The 27176-nt window shown below is 40.3% G+C and overlaps 1 protein-coding gene across 8 annotated transcripts in view; it reads left to right on the top strand.

Moving 5' to 3' along the window:
- FARS2 (phenylalanyl-tRNA synthetase 2, mitochondrial) overlaps positions 1-26128 on the top strand; it is a 259641-nt gene extending 233513 nt beyond the window's left edge. For all 8 annotated transcript variants that reach the window (XM_068931926.1, XM_068931927.1, XM_068931928.1 and 5 more), the window contains one exon: positions 25651-26128. In XM_068931926.1, the coding sequence (XP_068788027.1) occupies positions 25651-25789 (139 nt within the window). In that variant the 3' untranslated portion in view covers positions 25790-26128. The remainder of the gene's footprint in view (positions 1-25650) is intronic.
- Positions 26129-27176: the final 1048 nt, after the last annotated feature.

Genomic DNA, 27176 nt, shown 5'->3' with positions numbered 1-27176 from the left:
TGAGAACAGCGTGCCATCAAGGACATCAGAAGTCCAAAAGGGACTGCCTGTGAACTAGGAGCACATGCTCCCCAGTGCAACAATAAAAGGGAAGGTTCGAAACATCTTCAATAACTTTTTTATCCTCTCTCCAGGAGAACAGAGGTATTAATAGATCACAGAATATTTTTCTCATTTAATCACAAAGATAAAGTTTCTAGATGCTATTTCTCCCGTCTTCTTTTTTTCTTCTTTAAAGATGGAAGTTGAGTCTCCTGTTGGGGGCTTCCCCTTGGTCCATCTGGAACAGGGATTTGCCACCATTTGTGTCATGTAGCAAGAACAGACTTGTGAAAAGAGCCCTGGCGTTTTGAAGGTTTTTTTTCTTTCTTTCTTTCTGATATGTTTTAATACTGTGGTTTTTTCAGTGTTGTGGAAGTGTTCAGGAGGAAAGACTTTTTCCCCTAGAGACTCAATGGCACCGATGTAGTCCAGCTTTGATGGGCATATAAATGTGACTGCAGAGATTTCATATACACTGACAAAAGGACATTCCTAATATTAATAGCTATAGCAGCTGAGCATTTAAAATGCAATCTGCAGACTTATCTTTCCCTCCTTATCCCTTTGCTCTTACTTGGGTTCGCGGGATGATGAACTGGCTAATCACAAATATCATCTGTAATTGAATTCAGTAAACCTGCTTGAATTGGCACAATTGCATCTTTGTAAAGAAAAGCTTCCCCTAAGGTGGGTGGTATTCTTGATTGACAAATGAAAAATATTAGGGTTTTTTATTACATTAAATAGTAATGAAATGAAAATTCGTAATGATTTTCCAGGTCCAACTATGGGTCTGATCCTGTGAGTTAATACATATGTTCAGCTCTCAGTGAAGAGAGGGAGACAAAGATGATTGCAAGCTGCAGATCAGACTCTTATGCAGTGTGTCCGCAATGAGAGTAAATTCCACGGTCACCCAAAGCAAATTCTTCCGGAATATGAATACAATTATATTTCTTCAGTTAAGTGTTTAACAGAGATATGCAGCATGGAAAATGTTAGCTCATAAGCTTTAAAATACTTGTAAGTGCTGATAAATGAATACCTCCATTGTGCAGAAGGTAAGTCCAACATATGACATAGTAAATGTCCTGAAAAATATATATTGTAATTCTGAATGGTTTTCCTGTTTTTGCAGTTACTCAGTAAAAAGCATTTCAACTCCAGTGAGTAATGAATGATTTAACAACTTCATTTATAACATACTCAATATATTACTTTTTCTGCTTTTCCATCAAATTAGTTCACCGGGTGACTTAGTGATTCCTGTTTAGACCTAGCCAATGTCTGATAGGATTTACATCAAGATGGTTATAAAATTAAAACAATAAATAAGCAGCCTGACAGATTCTTTCAATATTAGCTTAGTTCTTATCCCAACCTATCAAGGGTAATATTTATTACAGACCTAAACAGCATGGCATTAAGAACCGTATGAATTAGCAGAAAAATCCTAACTACCAGTTAAAGTCTGTTTCATAGCCTGCATGTTTTCTTGCATGGCTATAAAGGAAGGTTGTGTTATTAGCGCCGATATAACAGCTTTGGGGTAGAAGGCAGACAGAAAGAAAAGCATGTAAGTAAGTCTTGCACATCCATGCAAATATGTTTGTATGTCTGCAGGCATAAGTGGATGAGCTGAAGTGCTAGAACCAACCGCCACAAATCTGTGCCCAGACTTCATAACCTGTTGTGCAATAAGCCCATGCAAACAGCAGATGATATTCTCACGTTAACAATCCATTTGCCCTCTGTCCTTTGTCTCCACAACAAATTGAGAAGTCTCCTTGGTGATCTTTTAAAAGAAAAAGAGATACAGTCTTTACAAAGAGAGCATTGTAAAAAACCAACCTGTTACAAAAGCTAGTTGCAAGAGGACTACAGAAAATGTGAAATGATACTCTTTGCAAGCAGTGTAATCACTGGGTATGACAAATGTGAGGGTAGAGGCTAGTTGCCTGACTGAATTTCTGGTGAAGAGGGCATGACTGGAAGTTGTTTCTACTCAAGTTTTGAGACTGCTTTTTTCTTCCCTGCAGTACTGTATGGATGCAGAGATTCTGGGCTTGGCATTCCCAAAAGGCCAGATCTTAAATCCTGTACTGAAATTTTGCGTTTCACAGGTGGAAGCAAGACAGTTTAAGTCTCTCTTTGGAGTTTGAGAGCTGGCTAAGCCACCGCATAAGCACTTTTCTGTTCCCAGGCTTTTCACAACAGTTCTGTTTGCTTTGATTTGTGTATTTTCATGCCTCATTCTGTTAGGTGCTGACAGAAGAGTCACGGCTCCTATTGCAGGAGAACTCAGCAGGGGTGGGTTTTCCATTTCTTGTTTCAGTTTGTGCCTTTGTAAGGGAGTGTATTGGCTCTCCAGAATGTCTATCTCTGTGCCCATCTTGCTGCCGTAGTCTAAACTGTGTCTTCAGTCACACTAAAATGTGCATTCAGTGCAGATTCCTTTCCTTTTCAGAAAGGAAAGCTTTCTGGTGCTTTGGACAGCCTTCTCCTCTGGAAAACCAATACAGGAAATCCCCAGGGTGGTTATCAAAACTGATGTGTGAAACCTTCAGGGGACACCCTTTCCCCCAAATAGGCCCTTCCTCCATATGAAGACAGGCATATACCTTTAAGCAAATTTTCTGGAGACATGCCTGACAAGCAGTTCTTTCTTCTGTGGTCCATGTAATGAAAATCTGCTGCTTCGTTGAATTGGGATCAACAATTGCTGCTTTAAACATGAGCTTGGGCTTGCACTGCCACTAAGAATTTTTTTTCCTTCTGGGCTTCATAAAACAGCTTATGCAGACAGGAATACTTAACAGGTCCTGCAATACCCATGTTTGGCATGTGTGCGTATAACAGGTATAACCTAAAGTCATTCAAGAGTTCAAAAGTGCAGAGTGCCGGTTTACACCGGGATATAGTGTCATAAATGCAAAAGCCTCCCATTAAAAAAATTAAAAAAGATGTATTCAGTTACTTAGGATGATAGAAAGGAGATTTATTAATTGTCTTTAAGCTATTGATTCCTTTAATAGTTTTGTACCTTTTTGAGAAGTACGCACTCATCACAAAGGATACTGCCTGCAGCACTATCCCACCTTAAGTTGGGGAGGAGGTATGCTGCTGGGGGCTGTATAAGGCTGCCTGCTCTGCTGGAGTTTTGAGTGACTCTCAAAACACCAAAAAGAAAAAGAGGTTCAGAGAAGGAGCAAAGGCTGGTAGACTTGCAGCTTTTGAAACCTGTCAGTCATTCCTCCATTGACAGTGAAGGGAGGCTTGCAGTAATGCCTGCTGTTGTTGCTCAGTTGGCTGAGGGAGGGCTCCAGTCCAAAACTCAAAGCATATCCTTCTTACACCAAGTCCTTGCTTTTGAATAAAGACTTAAGCACATATTGTTTACCAGCTTCAGGGAGCGCTTCAAGCAACGTCTTTCTTGCCATCCCACATCTCCTTTATCAGTGTACTTCCCCCCGTGTTAAAATTGTGTGGGATAACACCTTTTCCTCTCAAATGGAGTTGGTGAACATGCCCTCCGACTTATGCCTTGTCTGAATTTTCTCTGTGATCTTACAGTGATTTATGTAATGAGGTGGACAGATGTGACACATTCCTAGGTCTGCTGCTCCTCACTATTCTGAATAGTCATCATTAGATTTTGGTTCTGCTGTTCATGGCAGTGTTGGGCATCTAATGCACTTCAGTGGAACCATGCTAATAGTAAGGTGATATTTGTTTTGTGCTAGGTATCAGAATTTGGCACCTCGTAACTTCCCCACTGGGGGATACGTGGACTTTTTTGCTGCTTCCCACCTACTACCCTTAGGGAATTTCACAAATAAGTTACTGATCTTCTAGGCATGTATGAGCAGACTGAACAGTAGGGCTTAAAAATAGCTTGACTCCTGTAAATCTGATCTTTTTCACAGCCAAAGTATTTTTGCTCTTCTTGTCTCAGAGGAACATTCAAAGTGCAAGGAAAATGTTTTTGCAACAAAAATTATTGGCAATTTTCTGCTAACACAAAAATATTGGAAGCAGTTATTTCTCTTTTCTTTCTGAACACTGAGCACTGTTCTGTTGAATATAACAACATATAGTTGAATTATAGAGCAAATATACTAAATAATGCAGAACAGTTATGTCAGTTAGAACCGTACTTCCCTCTTCCCAATTAGCACGTACTTTAGTTTACAGTACAGAAATCTTCCAGTATGAAAGTTAAATCAAGATACTTAGTTGTTTCCCCAAAATTTGATTTCAGTATTTAAAAGGCTTTTTTTGTGCTCTTACAAATATAGCAGGCTAGCTTTGGAAAATCTCAATTGTCTCTTTAAAAACCTTATGAATGCAAATACCAGATACTAATAAAAGGCATGCCTTACAGGTCTTTTAGAAAGCCTTTACATGAGCTAGTTTGAGTACAGGGATCAGTCTAACCACAGCAGTATGGAACTGAGAGTGGCCTGCAAACTTGCCTAAGAAGCAGGGCAGGTTTAATATATGTGTGTGCATACTCACCTGCAGCCAGTTTTATAATTATGGCTCTATTGCGTGATGGTTTTGTGGCCATTGCATTTCTGAAAGGCAACACAAATTAATCAGATTCTTTTATGCCTTCAGTCATACAAACTTCTAAAAAACCCACAAGCCTCTAATGGCCATCCCATGAATCTGCTACTGTGAGGAACAAGAAAAATTTTGCTTACAGAATGAATTTATTCCAAAGTGAACCTATTTCAGTGTTCTCTCCATTTTCATCTAGGTTAAAAGCAAGAAATTTCATGCACATTGCAAGAACTTGCACTGAAATTGGTCAGAAGGATATGAAGCACATTTTCAGTTAAACTTGAGAAAGGCCTGGTTAAGACTTTTAAGCTTTGGTCCTAGGCAGGTCCTGGTCCTGCTATTGCTGTTGAAGTCAGGGCTGTTGAAACACTGCCTTGCTGCCTGATCCTTCCAAAGGAAGAGGCTGTGGTATTTACTGTGAGAAAACAATAATCCATGACTTTTGGGAAAGGCTTGGTAGGGAAGTCCCATGGCTGCCCTTTGCCTTCACTTGTAGGCTGGCATTTTCATACAAAATAGTTGGTTATTGTCCTTCAATTTTGCAGGTAACCTTTGCAGCTGTTGCCACATCAAAGATTATAGTTTAGACTACTCACATCTGTGTTTGGACTGAGAGCGCTCCTCAGCATTATAACTTCAATGGATAAAGGGGAACAGACTCTCTTTACCTGTTAAGCTTGAGAGTGACAGATCCACAGCTAGTCATTGCTCTCAAGTCCTCATTTCCTTGTTGAAATATTAAATGAAGAGGAGACTTAAACAGGTAACATATTACTTCAATAAATATATTGTAAAATATTTATACACAAAGTTTTGCCCTCTTTAATTTCCAAGGTTCATAGCAGGAGTTTTACCCTAGCGTGTGTTACCACTCCACACTGACAAATTATCTCTGAGAAGCCATATTGTCTCCTAGTATGTAATAAGAGTCCTGCAGCAGGATTGCTGATGTTCACACAGGTGGTCCTGTGCATAAGATTCAGAAATGTCAAATTCTTGTATTTCATTCTTCCGAGGATTTCAGAGCTCTTTACTTTGGACAGGAGCTTCTGCTGATTTGAGGTTCTTGTGAAGACAAAGTGAAGCGCCAGTAATTCTCCTCATGTGTGAAGAGGTTAAATGAGTCATTTAATGACATTCAGCAAGTCCTTGTCAGTCCTTGTCGTTCTCAGCTCTGCTTCCCATTCTGATACCCTGCCATGGTCAGAAATGTGTGACATTTGTCAAAGAGGAACGTGTTAGTTTAGCCAGGCCAGGAAACTATCTGTAAGATTTGAATGTGTAATTGGAATTGATCCCATTTTTGTAGCTGAATGAATTTCCACAATTTGCTCACTCTTAAATAATTCTTACTAGAGCAGGTTAAGCTAATGTGTTTTACTGTGTTGCTGGGTAGGGATAGAAACATGGACATGGTTTCAGCAGTTCAGCTGATTAATGGTAGCTCAGTAATTCACCGTAACTTAAGCATTGCAGTATGTGAGTATACTTAAATCTCATTTGAGCATTGTCCCTAATTTTTGAGATACTCTTCTTGCTTTCCAGCTTTTTGGCTGACTAGATATTTCTCTCCATACTTCACTTCCTCGAGTCTGCTTTCAGTGCTGCTCTCTGCCACTTAAAAACAAGTTTGGTAGCTTCTAGTCATTGGAGGAAGCAGAAAGAAGTGCTTGATCTGAAGAGAAGGGGCAAAGCTAGCAAACATCACAGTTACTATGTGTTTATAGGTGCGTTTAGAACGCATTAGTCAGGTTACATTTTCAAGGAGCCTCAGGTTTGATTCATTCCTATGGTTTCAATCTAGTCCCTTCATTCTTTTAGTGGTAGCTTTGCCAGCCATGTGGTGCTTAGAAGGGGGATGCCAGTACCTCAGTGATGCTGTTTTTATTATACCAGAAGCTGAATTTAACTGTGGTGAAAGTTGGCTGTGAGAACTTCCGTACTAAATATGTCAAGTTCATCTAGACCAAGTCTATCTTTTGTGGTATTCTGTTTGAGATATATAACAGAGGCAAACCTTAATGTAATCTTTCCTTTATCAAGGGTCCTTTGCAAGGGCAGGGAAGTAACAAAAATGCTACATCAGAGATCCTGTTGATACGAAGCTGAAAGAGAAATACCAAATGCAAACTTAGCAGAGAGGAAACTGCAAATCCTCTCCAGGTCTGTCCTATGTTCCTGTGGGTTGTGTTGCGTTCCCAGGGAGTTACAGTGAAGGTGTCCATGAAGTGGGCACCTCTGCTGAAAGCAGTGTTTGGGAAGTTTTTTACAGCTCTTTTCCGTCAAGTTTCTCAAATAACTTCAGTTGGCTCCATGTTCAGGAATTACAGCTCAATCCGAGCAAGTGCCAAGCCAAAAAGAGAGAGAGAAAGGAAGAAAAGAGGAAAAGCCAAAAAAAGAAGACTGAAAATGAGTGTAGTTGCCATCAAAAAAACCCGCAAAAGCCCATAAAGGCAATAGAGTGACCATGGTCATGGTTGCTGCACTGCCCAAGGCAGCACGGTAATTGAGAGCAACATTCCAATTCTTCTTGTGGTGGATGTGCAAGGACATCTTCAAAGGAGACACTCATTTCATTTGAGCTGCTGTTAAATGTCACCTTAGAAGAAAATACCCAGAGAAGTTTATTTGTTAGTAAATGTACTTCCCCCATCCAGTTTGGCTGCCTTTGTCCCGTTCTCGCATGTTATAGAGTTTCTGTGAAGACCATGTCATCCACTTCCCAGTGGAGGGGGGTGAAAAAGCTCCAGTTCCTCCTTGCTCCTCCTTGTGCCTCTCTATGCTGCACTGCACAGAGCAATGCAGTGTGGCTGCCTGAGATGTGCCAAGTGCTGAGGTACTGAATATTCAGGCTAAACTCTGTGACTTAAAACAAGGTGAGAAATCATAAAAAGGAACGCTCTTTGCTGTCTCTGCCTCTCTTTCCTACTGTATTTTTAAGATGGCTGAGTTGTGCCAAAAGATACAAGTTGTCTTTGAAAAAGATTTTAAGTGTAAATGTGACATTTCGTCCACTAATCACACTTTCTTCAGGTGAAAGATAATAGAGCTGTCTGACTAGTTCAGCCCTGGGTTTTTGCTTGAGTAGTTACTCCAGAAAGAATTGTATCCATGGTGGTGGTTTTGTAATTTCTGCTCTTTTTTTGTGCTAAGAGCTGAACTCATTTAGCATCTCAGTTTGAATGTGAAAATGTTCTAAGAGGTGAAAGATCAGTGATTTATATGTAATACCCAGCATTCTTCTCCCTTGTCCTCATTTCACTTTGAGTCGGTGTCATAGCAGATACATCAGTGCAGTGAAACTACTGTATTTTTTCCCAAAACATTAAAAAAACATGCTAATTTCATGCCTGCTAATTCTAAAGCACAGGACAACTTTAGTTAAAAGGTAAATGACAAAATAATGTTAATGTGGATACTATATAATTGTAGCAAATTAATTGTTAATTTTTCATTTTTTATTCTTGAAAATCTATGTACAGGCATACTCATTTCTGTTATCTCCTCTAATCAAAAGGAAGCCACTCAATCTCTCCAACTATATGGATTTCATATTCCATTCAAAGCAACCCAGTCTTACATGGTAATAACTCAACAACTTACTGAATCCGATTTGCAGGTTTGTAGATCGTTACGCAAAGCAGCTCATAGCTAAGTTTCGTAACAGTCCTACTTAGATTATCGCACATTCTCCATATAACAATTTGTTAAAGGCAACTATACCTTCTATCAGCAAAGGAGTGATTCACAGTTGTTATGGGAATATTCATGGGACAGCTTTTCTTTCTCTTGAACCTCCACCCCCTCCTTCTACCCAACCTTGCTTCTTAATATCCAAAAGCCAAACAGTCAGCTCAGGCTGTTGTCTCACACTATATGGGAGTAGTCAAAGGCAGTGAAATACTGAGAGAGCTTATATCAATGCAGATCCTGGGAAGAGAGATTTGTTAAATATGGCAGAAAAGAGAACTTTACTTGTATAGAATGAAATTCATGCTACAGAAAGTCATGTACAGGACCCTACACACCATGTAAGGTCTGCTTGGACCTTTGACCTCAAGCTTAAGTGGTGGCAAAAAAGATTACGCACTGTTGTGAAGCTAAACACTCATAGCTGGTTTTGCTTACCTCTTTTCATGCCCTCCTGAACACATTCATTCATCTCCTCACTAAACTGGTGTATCATCTTTTTTAAGAAGAGGATTTGACTGGCTGCTTCTGCTGATCAATTTTAAAAACACTGCTACTCAGGGAGCCATCACTCTTGTTTTGCAGAGCATCAGCTAAACCCTCAGTTGGCATAAAGAGATGTCATTCCGTTGCTTTCAGTGGGAATAGGTCAGGAGATTGGACTCAGCAGCATTTTGGGACAGCCAGGCAGGGCTTTTATCCCTCCCTGATTTCTAAATCTCATTTTGAACATAATACATAATAAGTTTTAACTTGAACTTTAAAAAGATGTCTGTGCTTCAGTGCTATGTGTATTCAGTGAATTACCAACTTGTGATTTTAGCCTCTGATTTCACATGCATTTCTCTTGGCAGCATAAGCCTTGGCTTGCGCTGTTCTCACCTTCTGCACTGTATTCTCACAGTTACTGGTATGGCTATTCAGTGAACCAGACTGGGAAACCAAAGCTTTTTTTTTTTTTAACCTCATTATTTTTCAACCACATTAGCTTCCAAATGAGCTTCACCACACATGCAGCCATCTGAACAGATGTGCTGGTATAGCACAGTAGGCAAATCTATGAGGGATGAGCACCTACAGGCAGGACAGAAGAAGGGTTTGTGCAAGTAGCACTGCTGCTGAATATGAAACCTCAGCTTCATTAACTGACCCATGTGCTACAGAAATACCCAATATTGGGGGAGAGTAGAATACATGTAGGCTTAGGCTGAAAAAAACAGGTTCAAAGACTGTGCTCCAGCACAGTATGGTTCTAATCATGGGCTTTGCAGGTGCATGCTGAACCTGATTCAGTTTCTTACATTATTTTCACTCCATTAAGTCAATTTCTGTGAAGTTCCTGTGATGTAATGTGGGGTATATAAAATCAGAATCAAGCTCTCTCAGGATCCAAGACACCAAGCTTGACCCTGTCAGTGTAGATGTGATAGCAATATAGAAAAGCTCTAATCCAGCTTAGAAGTGCTTAGAAATGGTTTGGCTGTCCTATAACCGTCCAAGTCCCATGTAGCCCATCCTTTGGGCTGATGTTTCCACTTCTGCGATAGGTTTGTACTAGTGAAGGGTGAGTTCATTTTAACGTTTCTTCATATGGATATTAAAGAAAAATCCTAAAGAAAAATCCTAATATCTTCAAGTGTCATGATAATGATTAAACCCTATGGATGAAAAGTGTGTGGGTTTCAGGAGCGGGGACTGTGGGTGTCTCTCTCTCTTTACTCCTTTGCTTCACACTCCCCAGCTGAGGTGATCTTACTGGGTTGTCCAGACTGCCTTTCTGGATCTCCACATTCTGATGGAGACTGCCATGCAAAATGGCATTGGGATACTGTGTTCTCCCTCTTCTTCCTGCTCAACACCTACAGACTTCCCTCTGTCATGTATTCCTTTTTAAGGAGCTATTTTGTCTCACTGAATCCATACATCCAGGACCTGTGTTTGTTCAGCAGTCTCTGAAGAGAGATCATGTCATGGCTGGGGGGAAGAGTTTGTGCATGTGAGTGCAGTGGAGGGACATGGCAGATGCAGGAGATTGAAAAGGAGCATGAGTGGTGTTGCAACTATCTCAGAGGTATTAATGCCAAATAATTTTTTTATCCCTTGGTATTGTGTATGTTTCAAAGCACAGTGCTGCTGCTGCTGCATAACACCAGCCATCACGGCTATATATTGCAAGAAGCAGAAGAAGTAGAGAGCAAACTCTGCTGATCTCAGTGTGACATGCAGGTGACACTTGGGTGACACTTTGACTCTTCAGATAGCTACCTGTAATAAGAAGGAGGAGCTTTGTATCGTAACTCGAATGACGATCTACTAGCCGAGATGTTAGTGTGTGAAGTCATGCCACCAAATTGCTGCATTTTATGCATAATAAATACCATGTAAAAATAGCTGAGCTAATTTCAGTTAGCTAGCTGGACTAATAGTTGCTGTAAAGGTGCCCCAACCTGTACTGATTTACGTACAAGGAAGGCAGGCATGTATGACTGGTGCAGTAGTCTCTGTGGCATGTATGAGTCTTTCTGCTATGACTTAGCCAATCACGTCAAGAATTTGATCTTTTTTAGAGGAGGAGAGAGAGTATCCCACCTAAACCCTGTTTAAGAGAATCTTCTTCAATTCAGGAAACAATAGACTGCACTAGTTTTAAAGTAGTTCATGCCCCCATTAAGCCACTCTTCGTTACTGTAGAGGCATAAGTCATAAATAGTTTATTTGTTCCTTGGCAATTTCATATTTCATGTAAGAATAAAAGAACACATATGCAATGGAACTTTTATGAGATCAACATTTAATCTCTGACAAAGATTTAGTAAACATCAAGATTTTCCCCAAAGTGCTGATCTCACCAGTCCAAGCACACCTGCTAAGGTTAAAAGAGTAGCCTTTGCAGCAGTGAATATATATATGTACATACAGTTATTTGTACATATTCTAATACATGTACAAAGGGTTATTTTTAGTTTGTTGCAGAGTAGAGGCCTCTCATTTTCTGCTGTAAAAGGCAATGAGGATGAATTAAAATGAAAGTCAGCTTCTTTCCCAGAGCTGTTGTATACACAGGGAAAAGAAGCAATAACTAGTCTCTACAAACAGGAAGTAAGAATGGGGAAGCCACGATAACGTTTACAAATACAAGGAAAACATGGCTGATTATTCAGAGAGCGACATTAAGGCTCCATAAGATAGGATTTGATATGTTTCTGTGTATTTCTATTCTGAGATTAGCTGATCTACTGTATGTCCTTGAGCGTATGTTTCGGTCTCTACTTGCAACAAGGCATAAAGTTAATTAGCATCTGCGGAGAAAGGCCATCATCCTCGGAGCTGTTGTCCTCCTCAGGGTCAACCAGCCTTCTGGTGTCTCAGATGTTGCCTAATCCCTGGACTTCCCCAGATTGCCTTGGGTTGCAACGTTGCTTGTTTGCAACATTATTCTGTTAGAAAAAAGACTTTACCCTTCTCAATTTAAGATCACCTGGGGTTGAAAGTGAACTTAGCTGGCTGAAAACAAAGGGTTAAGTTCGTGATATAAACTTGGAAAAGCGTAAAAAAGAAAGCTGCTGCTCAGTGTATCAAGGATATGAAGCTTTTTCTTTGACTTTCCTTTGAGCTTTCCTGAGGCATCTCTCAGTCCTGAAGCAAAGGGGACAAGTAGCTGAGTGACATTCTCCCTATGGGATGCCGTCTTTCAGAGTGGACTTTTCTGGGTTTTGTATTGGCTTTAGGCACTGAAAGGTAAACTCAGCCGCAGTTTGCTTTCTAACCACTGTATGCTTTCTAACTGCTGTATTTCAGGATTGGCCTATAATGCTAATGAAAGGGTTGCTGGTCTAAAGAGGTAACATCCTTGTCAGTGGCTTCCTCTCCCCCCTCAGTCTATCTATCTCAGTTGTTCCCCTTCAGAAGTTTTTCCCTGTTTGCTTTATTTCCTGGAACTGTAGGGTTAACACAGAACTCTTTTGCCAAATATAGCCGTAGGAGTTTGTGTTTCCAACCTGCTTGGTTTCCTGGACTGGGCTTTTTTCCCCCCATCTCATTTTAATGCAATGGGATAAACAAATACATGATGTGTGGTTTTAGGGGGACTCAGCTGGAGCTACAATAAACTGTCTTTGCTGCCTGAGCCACTTCCTGTATTTTAAAGACCATTACACTATTTTATGCTAAAGAATTGAAGAATATTGCCACCTCGTTCATCCTCCCACTCCAAAACAGGAGCAGCTCTACTTATGGCATTCCTGACAGACACTTGTATAAGCAGTCCTTCAAGCTCTCCAGTGCTGGGGACTCCACCACCTTTCCAAGCAAATTTTTTCCAGGGCTTCAATATCACTGTCAAGATTTTTCCTGCTGTGTGTCTTACTGCATGCCCTCTGCTACAAATTGAGCTCATTATTTTCTTCTTCTGCTCCTTGTGAATGCTGATGAAGAGCATTATTACCTAATTCCCTGCAGCAGCATTATATGTAGTTGAAGGGTGTTTTCATACTCCCTCTTCTTTAGGCGGAGCAATCTGTGTTCTTTCAGTCTTTCCTCATAATTCATGTAATCTAGACATCTGTTCATTCTCATTGCTCCCCACTGGTATGCTTTCAGTTGCTTCACATCTTTCTTGAGGTATGAAGCCCAAAACTGGAGAGCATACTTCAGCTGAGCTAATAACAGTGCTGAGCAGAGCGGAAAGATGTCACTCAGGCTGTACTCCTGCAGTTCATCCCAGAGTGGCGTTTGCTTATTTTAAAGCAGCACAACATCAATGATTCACTTTCAGCTTGTGAGTGTGTGCGGTCTGTAAATCCTTTGTGCATAACTGCTATCCGCCCAGTTGCATACTTGTTGCTATCCACCTACTCCGCTTGTGCAGCTGATTATTCCTGGCTAAACACAGAAACTTGCACTTGTCCTGGTTGATTTGTATTCTTCAACTTTTCTAGTTTGTCAGGATTGTTCTGAATTCTAATCCTGTCCTTAGTTATACTTACTGTCTTACCCAGCTTAGTGTAATTTGCCAGTTAACAAACATACTTCTGCTGCATCACTTAATCCGTTAATGAAAATATTCCATCATACTGGATCCAGGATGAAGACCTGTACTAGAAGCATCCTTCTGATTTGGCTATGAACTTGCAGAAGCACCAAATTATTGGCAGCTACTTCAGCCATGTGGGACATCATATTTTAGTACTTTCCTATCGGCCACCAGTTTTTCTCATTTATGTTCATGCAGCTCCCTGAATGGCTAGAATTCCAAGGTGAAACATTTAGGAAAACAGATTTTGTACTGTCTGTTTTTATGATTTAGGATTTAATATTTTTCTTCCTTTTTTCACTTTTTTGTTATAACACATTTTGTTATAACTTTGAAAAAATCTTAAATATTTCCTAACGTTTTCCAGTCTTAACTGAAACTTCTTGCAACTGCCAGTGGATCCATGTTTTGTAGAATATTGATTCTAGACCATTTTTTTCTTATCTGTTTTAAGAAAGTGACAAGATATATGCCATACACATGCACACACCCCTACACATGCACCTGCCACCAACAATGCATTCTCCTTGCTATTTATTGATCCACAAACCTGTTGCCCTTTTACAGAGGGCAATTAGATTGCTTTGGCCGGATTTGCTTTTGACATATCCATGTTTTCTGGGTTTTGTCTTTTTTATTTCCTTTGTGTGCTTACAAGTGGTTTGGTTATCTATGCCAGAGTCTCTGTGGGTATTTGAGGTAAAAACAACTGGTCTGTAGCTCCCCTGGCTTCTTACTTGTTTTTTCCATTTTCAAAAATAAGCACTATGTTGGCCTTTTCCAAACATTTGATACCTTACACGTCCTCCATGAACTCTCAAAGATAACTGATAAGAGCTCTGAGATTTCTTTCCCTACTTTTAAAGTATCTTAGGACAAAGTTCATCAGGCTTGAACAATTTGAAAATATTTGATTTACTCTGGTGCTTACTGTGTATTCCCCATTCAAGGCTGAGATCTTCTTTATCAAGGCTGATACCTTCTTTGCTGATATTAATTCCCGCTAGTCAGAGGATCAGTCAGCCTTTTATGGTAAAGTCTTAGCAAAAATCATATTTTGATATTCCTACTGCAATATAGCAATAGCTTTCTTTCCTTTTTCGAGTAGCAGACAAATAATTTCATTGTACCTACAGAATGACTTCTTGTTATTCTTGATGTTAGTTGCACCTCATTTTGTGCACTGCCCTTTCAGACTTCATGCCCAAATGCTCAAGTTATTTTATCACGCGATGCTCCTATCACCTTATCGTAAGAGGTATTCACTACACATACGTCCTACCACACTCATCATTTTTCTTTGTGTTTGGCTTTTCATAGAGGGTAGACATACCATTGATATAGATGCTAGATGTGGCACTTCCAAACTAATGCCCATTTTGAAAGCTTTAAAAGTTCTGGCCAGTGCACCTGGTGGGAATATGTTGTCTTCATTTGATTAGTTTCAGTGGAGCTGTGACATTTCTCCCCTCATTATATTCAAAACAACCAGGCAAGCCTCGTCTACACAGGCTCTTTTATCTTGTATTATTGTCTATCCATGTAAATGGGATCCAGCAAGAGAAATGTTTAAAAGAGAGACAGATTTTTCCTGTATTAAAAGCAGTTTAATTTGCTGACCGTTAGTTGTCCTTACTTTGAGGACTTATTTCTGAGTTGTCTTCCCAAGGCAGCAACTGTCAGGAAAGCAGTAAGAACAGGTTTCTTGTGACTGTCTGTGTGGAACCAAATTACCCTCAGGGAGGGAAAGTGGGGAATTTCTGTATCTCCAAAACAAATCCAGTTAGCCAGATTAAGGCTCATAAAACCTGACAATTCTGAGAGAAAAGTAATGTATGGAGTAGAAGGAGAGAGTAAACAACACTTAATTGTGCGAGTGGCCACAGAATTTCTTCTAGGTTTAACAGATACTGTAAGCCAGCCCGTTGAGAAACCCCCTGTATCTGCACACAGAGATAGGAATGTTTTTAAGTTGCCTTCCAGGGCTGCAACTGCCCAGGGCCAAGTGCTTTTAATTTGTTGCTTTTATACAAAAAGAGCAAGTGATTTCTTTAAACCTCTGCTCTCAGTTTGTAAATCCCTTCTTTCTTCTGTGCTTCCGTTAATTCATCTCATCCTGCTCCTCTCCCTTCTCCCCTTCCTATTTTCTCCTTATTTGGCATTAGTTTGTCACTTAACAAATACAGCATGTTTGGCTCTTCTGATGTTGGCTCTGCACTTTTCTCTGTCCTGTCCGTTTTATATGGAGCGACTTGCTTTTCATGCCGTAGCCTCATTTTGCTTCCAGGACAGCTGTACAGTTTGCGGAGAAAAAAGGGTAACTCAAAGTGTGTGTGCGTGGGAAGAGTAACTTAAAAGAGTAACTCAAAGGGTCTGAGCCTGCACTTACTCAAGTCCCCCTCTGTTGATTTGCTCTGTGACTTTGGAAAATTATTTAGGCTTTTGACCTGTGGGAGGCCAGGGCCTTGTCTAGCAATACCTCAACTCATAGACAATATAAAGAAAACTTACACTTGTACCTAGCTCCTGGTTGTGGTGAGGATTAAACCATTAATCTCAATGATGAACTACAGGAGTGCTACATGAGCACCTAAAATACCATTCAGTCCTTCCTGTGCGCTTCTCTGTCACCTAACTACGTAGACACCCTGAAGTCTGCTAACGCTCAGTGGAAATACTTCTGAACCTCCTGTCACTCCGTTCTTGATTTCTTAGGAGAATGAATTGTTTTAAATTCTCTTATAAATTCCCTTTTTACTCCATTATGAAACGTGTTTTAATTTGACAGCAATGTTATTTTTAGTAATACTTTTTGTAGCCTTTAGTATTAACATGTAGTTGGGGGAAAAAACCTGCTAAATATTTATACTTCTTTTCTTTGATCTTTCACTCAGAAGGACTGAAAATGTATCACACTTCACATTTTTACTATGAATTTTTTAGATAGCATTTGAAAGAGTCCAAATTCACCTCTCGTGTTGGATTTGTTCAGATTACTGAGATAGGTTGTCATTCTTAGAGCTTTCAGATTGCATTTCAGTTGCCAGTGGCTGGAAACTTTTGAGGAACATGGTTGTAACTAATGACCAATGTAGCTAACACTGGTCATTAGTTACAACATCCCTGTAACTAATGATGGAATCATTGCTGTTTGACAGAAGCAAACCCTCCTCTTTGCTCCTGCTGCAGCTCAGGAGGAGGTAAGTACAGTGTCTTTGCAGAAGGAGCATGACAACTCTGCAAAACCAATGCATCTTCCAAAGTTACTCCTTGCAAAGAGGTTTATGTTCCTGATCTACTCCAGTAATAGCCAGCTGCACTGGAGGGGCACTAAGGGTTGTGAACAGGGTATCTTATGTAAACCATAAAGTTCTGCCAGAAATCCACAACACCTAATGTTGCCACAGCTCCCTCATATACCCTTTAAATTACCTGGGATTTAGGAGGCCCAGAGAAATGTAGAAAAGGTGAAACATCCAGACTTGACAAAAAATGTGTTGATTGGTTGTGTTTTTTGTCATTGAAAATGTAAAGCTTGCTTTGAAAATTTGACCTTATTTGCTGGCTAGTAGTGGAAATATTTCTGCTGCCGGGACTTTCAGGTATTGCATGCTTCTGTTCTCTTCAGTATGCTGTAATTCCTCATGAGCTGTATCAGCCAAGTTTCTTTTCTAGAGAGGGGAAAGTTTCTTTTCTAGAGAGGGGAGGTGATGTACCGTGAAAACTTTTGTCCTTGGCATCTCATGGGAATTTTAGTCTTGCCATAGGTTCTGAACTACACAAGGAAAGAAAAAGTCAAGGAGATTGGAGATCAGTTCCCATGAGGCACAATACCAAAACCCAGTTATTTGGAGTTTTTTTGTTTGCTGACTTGGCCAATAGTGAAGCCTGTAGTGGTCAAATTTTAAACAAAAATTAACAACAAATATTGCCTCTAGTAATCTATGTGCATTTTTTTTTTGGTGAAAATATGATTAGACATTTTAAATTGAATGTTTTGGTGAAAATATGATTAGACATTTTAAACTGAATGTGCATTTTAAATTGAATGTTTCCAGTCAAACCTAGGGAAAGTGAAGCTAAATAAAACGCTGAGCTGCACCCAGAAACAGGTAGTCTGTCTTGTGTGGTGCTGAGACCATCGCTTTTTCTCTCTCACTTTTAGCATCCAATTATTTTTTCATGTTTAGCACATAATCAGGTTTCCCAAATATTTTACCAAACAACTTTTTCCTGTTTGCCACTGCAGTGGTTGGTAGTTATTTCATTGGATTTTGTACGTGTCTATTTATGTTGGAAAGTTTTCTTTTTCCTGTCTTTATTCCACCTATGCAGTCCTTATATCTATCATAGTGAGAGCCCTGAAGGAAAAGTAGGTTCTTGTATCATATTCTGAGCCTTGCAGGCTTGCACGCATTCTGATCTTTGTGTGCATCCCCCACTGCAAGACTTTTGTTTTATTCCTGGAAGCCTCAGCTTCAGTGAGTTGAGAGGCTCTTCCTATTAAAAGTGCATAATGTTGCAACTGTCTGGCATGAGGAGTGCTCCATGGTCACTTTGCTGACAGCAAGGCAAGTCTGAAAGATACTCAGCTTCTAGCCTACTCTTGAATCTTCCTAGATTTAGGCCAGGATTTTGAACAGAGTCACTAGCTGAGTGGTGAGCCCTTAGGAATTGAAGGCAGCCAGTGCGATTTCAGAGAGCAAAGGTGACGTCTCTCAGCCATATCCACATTTAAATTTGTGTGGAATGGATTCCTCATTATTGAGGAATAGGTCGGATAGATATGACTGGAATTTGTCATCTGTGCTTGACAAATGCTTTTGCCAAGGGAAGGAGACTGGAGAAGACCGAGCAGTCAGCACTGATGCTGGAACCTCTTGAGAACTGGTTCCATACTTCCTGTAGAACGGCTGATGGTTGCCTTATTCAGGGAATCAATGAGTCATTGTATAGAAAACAAAAACAAACAAACAAAAAGAGCCAAACCCCAAGTCTTTTTTTTTTTTTTTTTGGCTTTAAATGATAGCAGAATTCTGTGTCACAGTCAGCTCATGATCTTTTGGGGACTTCAGATTTTCTTTTGGTATGATGGAGAATGATGTTTTTCTCCTTGTTCTTCACACTAATGATATTCCATCATTACTTGAATGTAATGGATTCCATTACTTTTGATGCTGTGAGTTTTAAGAGCTCTTTAGTGGAAAGTGCTTGGATCTGAGATGGGTTGACTGTGTTGTTGACTGGTTCCTGAAATTACTGTAACAGTGCACAAGGGAAATAGTCTTTCTTTTTTTTGCGTAACTTAATCTATGTTTACAAGGGTTGCTTCTGCTTGGTAGCTAGTGGAAAAGAACCCTGCACCGCTTACATTAATTTTTCTTTTGCTGGCGAAAAACCAAGATGATCTATTGAGATGAGAAAAGGTAGTTTGGGGCCAAAGTGCTGGGCCAAAGTACAGAGAGTAGATTGAATTGTTTAAGTAAACTTTTATGGGTACATATAGCGGCCAAGAGACTTTCTCTCCTGGGGGATACTTACCTGTGCAGAAATTCTTCAGTATGTTACGGATTTGTTTGCTTCTCATCCAGCATGTAAGCAATTAGGTGATAGATTTAGGTTAAACAGGAAAGTCATGGTCAAAACTTTCTAACCAATTCAAAATGTTCAGATACTAAACAGTGGTTTATTTATGGCTACTTAAAAGTGTCACAGTGACTGAGAAGCTAAAGAGTTTCAGAGTGCTTACATTATTCATCTAGCCTTCATTATCTTAACTGTGAGTGTGTTACTGCATCCCCTATCATTTTCTTTAGGCTAATAGGAGAATTTTGACTTTTTCTTTTAAATTAAGAGATAAGCTTAAAAAAAGAATTAATATTAAAGAAGGATCAAATGAAGAGGCCAAGCAAGGTCAGGGTTTGGTAATCAGATACAGATTTCACCAAGGCCGATTAGAAAGGAACAAGAAGTCCATTACTTTCTCAGGTCTGTGAAATAAATAACAATCTTTTCAGTCCAAATCTGTCTCGTTGAACATACATCTCTCTTAAAATCAAAACTGGAAAAAACCCACAATGGTCAAGTAATGTTGACAGCTTCAACATGGTTAAGCTGACCCCAACTGCCTTTGAAACGGAACCATCCTTCTACCAGGGGACAGATGAAAAAGCAATGTAGCAGAAACAACCTTTCCCTGCTTTCTGTGAATTGGAAAATATATTTCTTCTGGAGCTGATCTAGTGCCTTTCACGAGCATCAAAATCACCTGAAACAAAAACATGTCCATTTTTTAAAACACACTCTTGGATACAATGCACTCTTCCAGAGAAAGGGGGTATTAGCATTTGAAAGGACTGATGAGATCGCATCTTTGGGTAAGGCCTTTGTTCAGAGAATCACTGCTATATTCTACATGCATATCACCATGGTAATTGAATTATTTGCCATTGACAGTATAGTATATAGCACAAGCCTTTTACCATTTTCCGTGATGTGGTTCCTAGCAAAGAGCACTATTTGTCAATTTAAAATTTATAGTGTGACATTTAGTAGTTGCGCCTAGTATCATAGTGGTGGATGCGGTTTGAAAGCATGACAAAAAAAGGAAAAGGTAATTATCTCTTTGCTGTAGTGTTAGATGTTGAGGTCTTTGCTGTCTTTTTAAGACAGGAATGTGAAGAAGCAAGAATAAAGCAAACAGAGAGAGAAGCTTTGGCTGGATAGATTCTTCAAAGACAGTGCTTAGCTGAGTGAAAAGGCTGTTTTCCTGCGGACACTGGCACCAAGATCTACCAAGACTTGTGGAAATCTTCCTGCCTGTAGATTTCATGCAAAAACATAAGTTGATGTATCTGAATTGGGTATCTAAATACTGTCATTAGCCTTGTCACAAATTACTGTGTGGAAATACCGGCAGATACAGCTACACATTCAGCTTTGGATGACTTTCTTGTTTTTGTGGGAAGTCAGTAGGGTTTTTTTCTGGTATCACTAGGGTTTGAACATCATGTTCCTGGCCAGGAGAGCTCAGTGTCGGAGAGTTTTACCAGCTTTAACTCAAGCTGTTTTTCCTATTCCAAAAGAAGCCGGTCTCCAAGTCTGAAAGAAAACAAAGATAAGATGAGAATACCCATCTACATGCTTGGTATTCTTGCAGTTTATTATTTCTCCCCACCCCAGCTTACAACATGAATCCTTCTGGAACTGTTTGAGCCACAATGCAAAGCTAAAGCTGTGCGCTCTGCATAGCTTCGGCAATTATGTTGCCAGAAACACAAGACTCTTCATTTCCTGCCCATCAACCTCCCCTGAAGGGCACTGTTGCAAAAAAACCATGCCTTTCTCTTCCCTAAGGTCTATTGCATCCCATGCATACTCAGAGCGTGACCTGGTCTCTCTGTAACATACAAGGGTCACTATATACTGTGCAAATTTTATGTGGGGTAGTTACATGATGAATCTTTCTTTAGGATGTAGGATGCAAACTGCTATGGCAGGAATTAGAAGACCCCAGAAGAACCTCATTGACACAGCAAAAAGAATCTGGAATACTTGTGTTACTATGTGTGTGTAGATCTTTCATTTTAAATAGTATTGTTTAGGAAGGGGTGCAACATAGAAATGATGATGAATAATACTGCTTAGTAAATTGCTCAGAGTGCAGAAGAGAGAGTACTCTTTTTTGCTTCTTGAGGCTATGAGGGATTGTCTGCTATTCCTCAAAGTAAATCCAAATTTCTAGAATAATGTCTAAGTCTATATTATCTTCAGCCAGATACGAGCAGAGGTAACCTCTATATAGAAGTCTCAGGGCTTTAAGACAGATGGAAAGTAGAACATCATTTAAAAGATTTTTTTTTTTCAGCTCACCACTGCCCTTTTGTCTCCTTCTTCAAGTTTTGGATGGAGAACTTTTCATTCTTATTCTCTGCTAGTAGTTATAGAAAAGACAAATGCCAATACCATGAATTTATTCTTTGGGCAACATTTTGGGTATGAAATGACCCATGTCTTACTTTTATCCAACCACTGAGACAGGTTCCCTCGTGACTATATTTTTAGATGTTTTGCTGTTGGTAGCATCTGGGATCAGCTTTCTAGCCAATTTGTATTTAAATCATCCTTCAGTGGATGTTTTAAATGCAGGGAAATCTGTGCAGGGAAATCCAACATATAGGGATTAATTTTTATTACCTAACATATCCTTTCAGTCTAGCCCTAACTCCAGTGTTAGGTTGCTTTCACGTTCATTTTATTAGACTAGTGGAAGAATAAGGCCTCTTGACCTCTTGCTGTGCTCAGATACTAGGCTGAAATATTGAAACATATACACTGACCTTCAGGTTGGCCACACGCTGTGAATCTGACCTGGCAGTGAGCAGCTCTCGAGCACATGGAGGAGGCTGCGTGCCAATTGCTGAAAATCATGACACAAAGCTGTTTCCTCCAGAAAACACGTGAAAGAACATTAGGCATTGTTGCACTGTGATATTTGTTCATTGACTGTATCCTTGTTTCCTCTCGTGGCATCAGAATGCATCACTATCTTCCTGCTACTTTTATTCGAGTGGTGCCTCACTGTATTTGCTGTGTTTTGCCACCTGAAAGCTGCAGGCTGGTGCAGAGGACACTGTGACACTAAGATCAGCTAAAGCCTAATGGAAAGAGAAGGAACCTGCATGACTGTAAACCACATACAATTCTATGGAGGGCAGTTTAGGTAAATAAAGTCCCCCGCATTCAGTGTTAAGCTTCTGCTTTTGTTTACCTGGTGAAACTGCTGCTCTCTGTTTCAGCTTCAAACTTGCAGCAGTTCAAGACAGAGGGCTGCTGTTTCTGTATTGCCAGGCTGCAGTGTGACATGCAGGGGAGAGGTTCTTATGCATTAGCAGAGTCACATCTCTAAGGTAGGCAAACCCTCTGTGAGTCCTCACAGAGGCAAGAAAGGAAATCAGCAAGCATTTATTATTTGTTGACAGTAACTGTTTCCAGTTGCAGCTGATGGCAATGAGGAATCACAGCCATTAGTATTTTATTGACAGGGGGAAGTGAGGAAAGAGCCTAGATGTTAAGGGGGAAAAGAGTAAAACAAGTAGTTTTACCTATCTACCTTGAAAAATTAGCTAACAGTAGTCTGGAGAAAATGCTTCAGTTTCCTGAAGCTTATCATGTGTCTTTTATTGAAGTATTGTTAAACCGTTATACTCCTTCTCTCTAATTAGTAACAAACTTGCAAATAATCCTAGCTGAAACGATGAGAGAAAAGCGTAATATACCAGCCACATGAGTGAGGTGTTGCCAGCAATGTATATGAATAGTTACATCATTGTTTGGCTGTAATTAAAATTACATTAATTGCATTTAATGCTATCCCTGTTTTATTTCTCCCACACCAATGCTTAGCTTCAGCTGCAGCAACAGAAGCAGCTTACAGAGCAGTCCAGTGCTGCTCCACAAGACCTCCAGCCTTTCCTAATTGAAATGCCTCCTAACAGTACTGTTTTTCCACAACGCCCACAAGAAACTACTGAGTCATCTTCTAACCTATTTAATTAATCTGTTTCATGAATGAACTTCCCACTAGGATGGAGGGAGGGGGATACATAAACACGTGGGTCCGGAAAAATCATTAGCTTGGATTAACCATTGCCAGTGAAAAAATAGTGCTGTAGCTACCCTTACCACAGCTTATATACATTAAGCAAACTTATGTTGACATCACATAAAATGGTGGTAATGGGATTTCCACTGTGGATATGTTCCCAGTATATTCAAGAGTTCAGGACCACCACTACAACTTCTAAAGAGATTTTCAGCCAGAGCAATTTGCAAATGTTTTTTGGTCAAGTGGGTTGCTGTAACACTATAAAAGCTGCAGTACTACCAACTGTAATGGTATTTGTCAGCCTGTTTTTGAAAATTGTCTCTATTGTGAAGTAATTATCCCTCTCTTATTCGACTTTCACAGTGTTGCATCAGGCCAAACCCTTTGTTACTTGCGTCTCCCAGATCTGCCCTCTCAGCTGCTTTGCAGAGGTGGAGCAGAGCTGGCCAGCAGAGCAACACCTTCTCTGCAATTACACGCCCCCCTCTTTTCTTGAAGATACACTTTTCTACAAGGTTTATCCTGCACTCAATGAAAGCGCTTACCTAGTTTCTAGCAGTTAATTGCAATCAGCTAACATATTTTAAAATTCAGTTTGTCCTTTCTTATGCTAGTCAGATGTAACTTACTTTGTCTTCAAAGCACACACAAAAGGAAGTACAGTTTAATTTGAAATAACCTTTTTGTTGTAAACTGGCAGTGGGAGTAAGGCAAGCTTCCCATCCGGGCTGGGTAGGACAAAGCTGGTATGAGAGAGCTTGTCAGAGATAAAAGCTATTAGTGCCTTGTTTCTAGAAGGATTTAATGTTGAGATGTGTATCTTGAGAGTTATCTGTGTATGTGAGCACATCTTAAATATACATATAACCTTGGTTTTAATCAAATAACTATAATAAACCTGCTTTCTAACACAAAACAGTTTCCAGGAGAAGGATGACTTGAAGCTCGCTGACTACCTTTGTGCGTCATTAAATGCAAAGTTCTGCTAGTCTGGGAGATCCTTCTGTCTAGTACTTGATCTCCAGTTTCCCTTTATTTTTCCCCTCAGGTTCTCCTTCTTTCACTGAAGTGAGTAGTTACCTTTGAAAGTAGAAGCTGTGTGGGTTCCACTTGAAACTAAAAATAAAAAGGATACTACAACTGCCAAGTATTTAAATTCAGTAATACAAGTATGGCAGTTGTAGAAATGCCCCTTTCTTACAGGAGCTATGTACTCTAGCATCTTTTTGATGGAGAGCAAGACAGCAAGTCAGTCAAATGCCCTTCTTTCTCCTTCACAAGGATTTCATGCTCTCTTAGTCAGCTTATTGTTTTGCTACTTGTTTTACATTAACCTGTCTTCTTTGGCTAACTCAACAACTCTTATTTACTTTTTTCTTTTCCGTCACTCTGTTCATCTTAGTGCTTCACTCATCACACCCCTCTTCACTATTCCTCCTCCCATTCGTCTTTTACCTTTTCCTTTTTATAGCAAGAAGCAAGACATGTTGACGGTTGTGCCTGCTGTCGTGTCTTGCCCTGTTTCTTCCTCAGTTTGCTGGGCTTCCCCTGTGTTGCTGGGCCACCTTTATGGTACATAATGGTGGCAGTTGCATTTCTGGTTGCTTTTACAAGAATGTTCTCCTAAACAGCTCTGTGGAGGTTTCCAGCCACTGCCCTACCTCACAGCACTCTGGTGGAGAAGCAGGTTCCTTATCATCACACCAAAGAACATCGATAAATCTGTTAACGTCTTTCAGTGCACTGCACCTCAGCTGTGGGACATGTCAGTACTGGAAGAGCTGCAAAGGAGCTGCCGTTTCGTTTTCTGCTTCAGATATGAATGCCAGCATCATTCTGTGTCCTTTTCCCACAAGTAGAGACTTCAGATGCATTTTGTCCTCGTTTCTCCTTTCCAATGGTGGGAAAATAGTCACATGAACTGAAAAAATAAATGTTTTAATCTGTTTTACAGCTGTGTTTTCAGCAGAAGTTGAGTGTCTCATCCTCCAGGCTGGAGACTGGATGGCGAGGCTTGTGAGATGCCTCCCGTTAGCTAACATTACTTTCTAGTGCTCAGAGTGTATAATGTCCAAGTGGGGTACATGTGCACAGTGCTCCCTAGAGATAGCCACATTAGCACCAAAATGAGAGAGTTGTGGCGTCAGCAGCAGTTCAGCCACGGTAGCATAGCCCTCCTCCTCGGCTTGTTTAGTCTGGTAAGACGCTAAAGCACAACTGTACACATGCGAAGTTAATTCATAGAGAGCTCGCTGGCGGTACCTACACAGCCTTGCTCTTTGTCAGCCTTGCCTGTGATACAGGTAATCCTTTCACTCATATTCTCCTCTATCTAGACTTCCTAACAGAGAGTCAGTGACACAGAACTGGCCTGTGTCCTGCTGTGAGAAGCATTTTAATCCAGTAGGCCCAGTAATTTCTCTCAAAGGGTTTTGTTTCAGTGTGAGGATCTGGCAGAGGGTGGAAATAGAGAATGGCCCACAGCAGAAAGAAGCTGGGGTATAAGGTGAACTTCAGGGAAGTCCTCTGCCAAGATTAAAATTCAGTGCCACCTCTCCAGACTATGTATTTTAGCATTTAGATGATTTTCGACTGACAGGAACAAAATTAGACAGCAAATAAAAAATGGTCCAAAGGGTAGCTATTTGGCCTCATGTATTTGCGTGTGTAGGCAAGTGTATTTATGAGCCCTCTTTTGGTTTATATTTTGTAGGACAAAGAAGGTCAGCCATTGCTACCGTATCATTTACCGTCACCCAGAGAGGACTTTAACTCAAGACGAGGTGCATGACATCCATCAAGCTATTGAAGAATCAGCAGTTCGAGAACTTGGGGTTGAGGGCAGATTCTAGCATCCCTGATCTGAAGCCCTAATGACAGTAGCTTTCTATTTCTTTCTTTTTTTCTTTTGTTTTTTGGTTGGGGGCAGGGTGACAAGGAAAGAGAGGGGTTTTGTAACTGAGCCTAGCACATGGAAATCGGTTGATATATGGGCAATGGTAGAACTTCCAGATAATAAACATTACTATTGAGGAATCATTGACAAAGCGCTGGTGCTTTATTTTAAGAAAGGGGGGAAAAGCCGTAATGTACGATTTCCCTCCTGTTACAATAAGAAATTCACTGCCTGGTGGTTTTCTGCGTTGTTAATTGGTCCCTGGGTTCCATTAAACTGTAAATACTTGGCATTATTTCTGTGTTGACAGGCTCGTCTGTCCATATAACGAGTGAAGCAGAACAGAGACACAACTTAGCTCAGGGAAGAAAAGCTATTTAATCCTTCTCTCCTTCCCTCTTTTTTAATAAGAAATGGCATATTTTGCTTCAAGACACCTTACAAATACAGGAAATACACCTTGCAAAGTTTGGCTGTCTTACCTTCAGAGCCTCTGGGTTTTGCTTTCTTCTGCTGCAGAGGAGCTAGCATGGCTCTGGGGCCAGTCTTAGCTGTCTTCAAATGCTGGGTTGTTGGATGTGTCTTTCCCATTGGATCCCCTAATCCCACAGAGCTGAACAACGCCTCTTACCATGGCACTCTGAGCTGCGTGCATTCCCCAGGTGAGGAGCTTCCTTGTTTCATTTTTCCTGATAAAAGCACCAGTGCAAGGTAAGTCCGTTCCCCTGTCACCATCAAAGGATTGATGTCACAGGGGTAGGATGACAGAAGAGAGAAACTCTTCCGTACAATGCCCTGAAATGCAGCAGCCTTGATCTCTCTCAGTGTCTGACTTTCTAGCAGCAGTGTCTGCTCAGAAACTTGACCGTTAAGGAAGAAATCCAAACTGAAATGGAATCTCCTACTATTTCAGGCATCTGTCACTTTACAGGATGCTTTGCTTTTCCATTGCATGTTATAATAAGTAAGTTCTGGCTGTGGTATGATGCTAGGTCCTGTAGAAATGTTCAAATGGTCTAATAAATTCTTGATGAGCCATGGCAGATCCTGATACGGAATATGGGATCTGTTTTTGCTTATACTGGTATTTCATACAGTCTTGCAGGTCACATCTGGTTGCTGTGCAAGGAACATTCCCTCCTTCAGGGAAGAAGGCAGTAAAAGCAGTGCAATAAACAGCATCTAACACTGATTTATACCTTATCAAGAAACATCTGTGCAGCGAGTTTGTGCTCAACCATAAGAAGCCAGCTACTATTGCAGATGTGACAGAAGCAGAGAGCTCATTTTAATTTCATTACTCAACATATTTAGCTGTGTAAACAAATCCTAATCTAAATCGC

This window comes from Struthio camelus, chromosome 2, assembly GCF_040807025.1.
Source record: "Struthio camelus isolate bStrCam1 chromosome 2, bStrCam1.hap1, whole genome shotgun sequence".
NCBI classification, from domain to species: domain Eukaryota; kingdom Metazoa; phylum Chordata; class Aves; order Struthioniformes; family Struthionidae; genus Struthio; species Struthio camelus.
The sequence above is the reverse complement of the archived record's forward strand: the minus strand, read 5'-3'. Positions and strand labels throughout refer to the sequence as shown.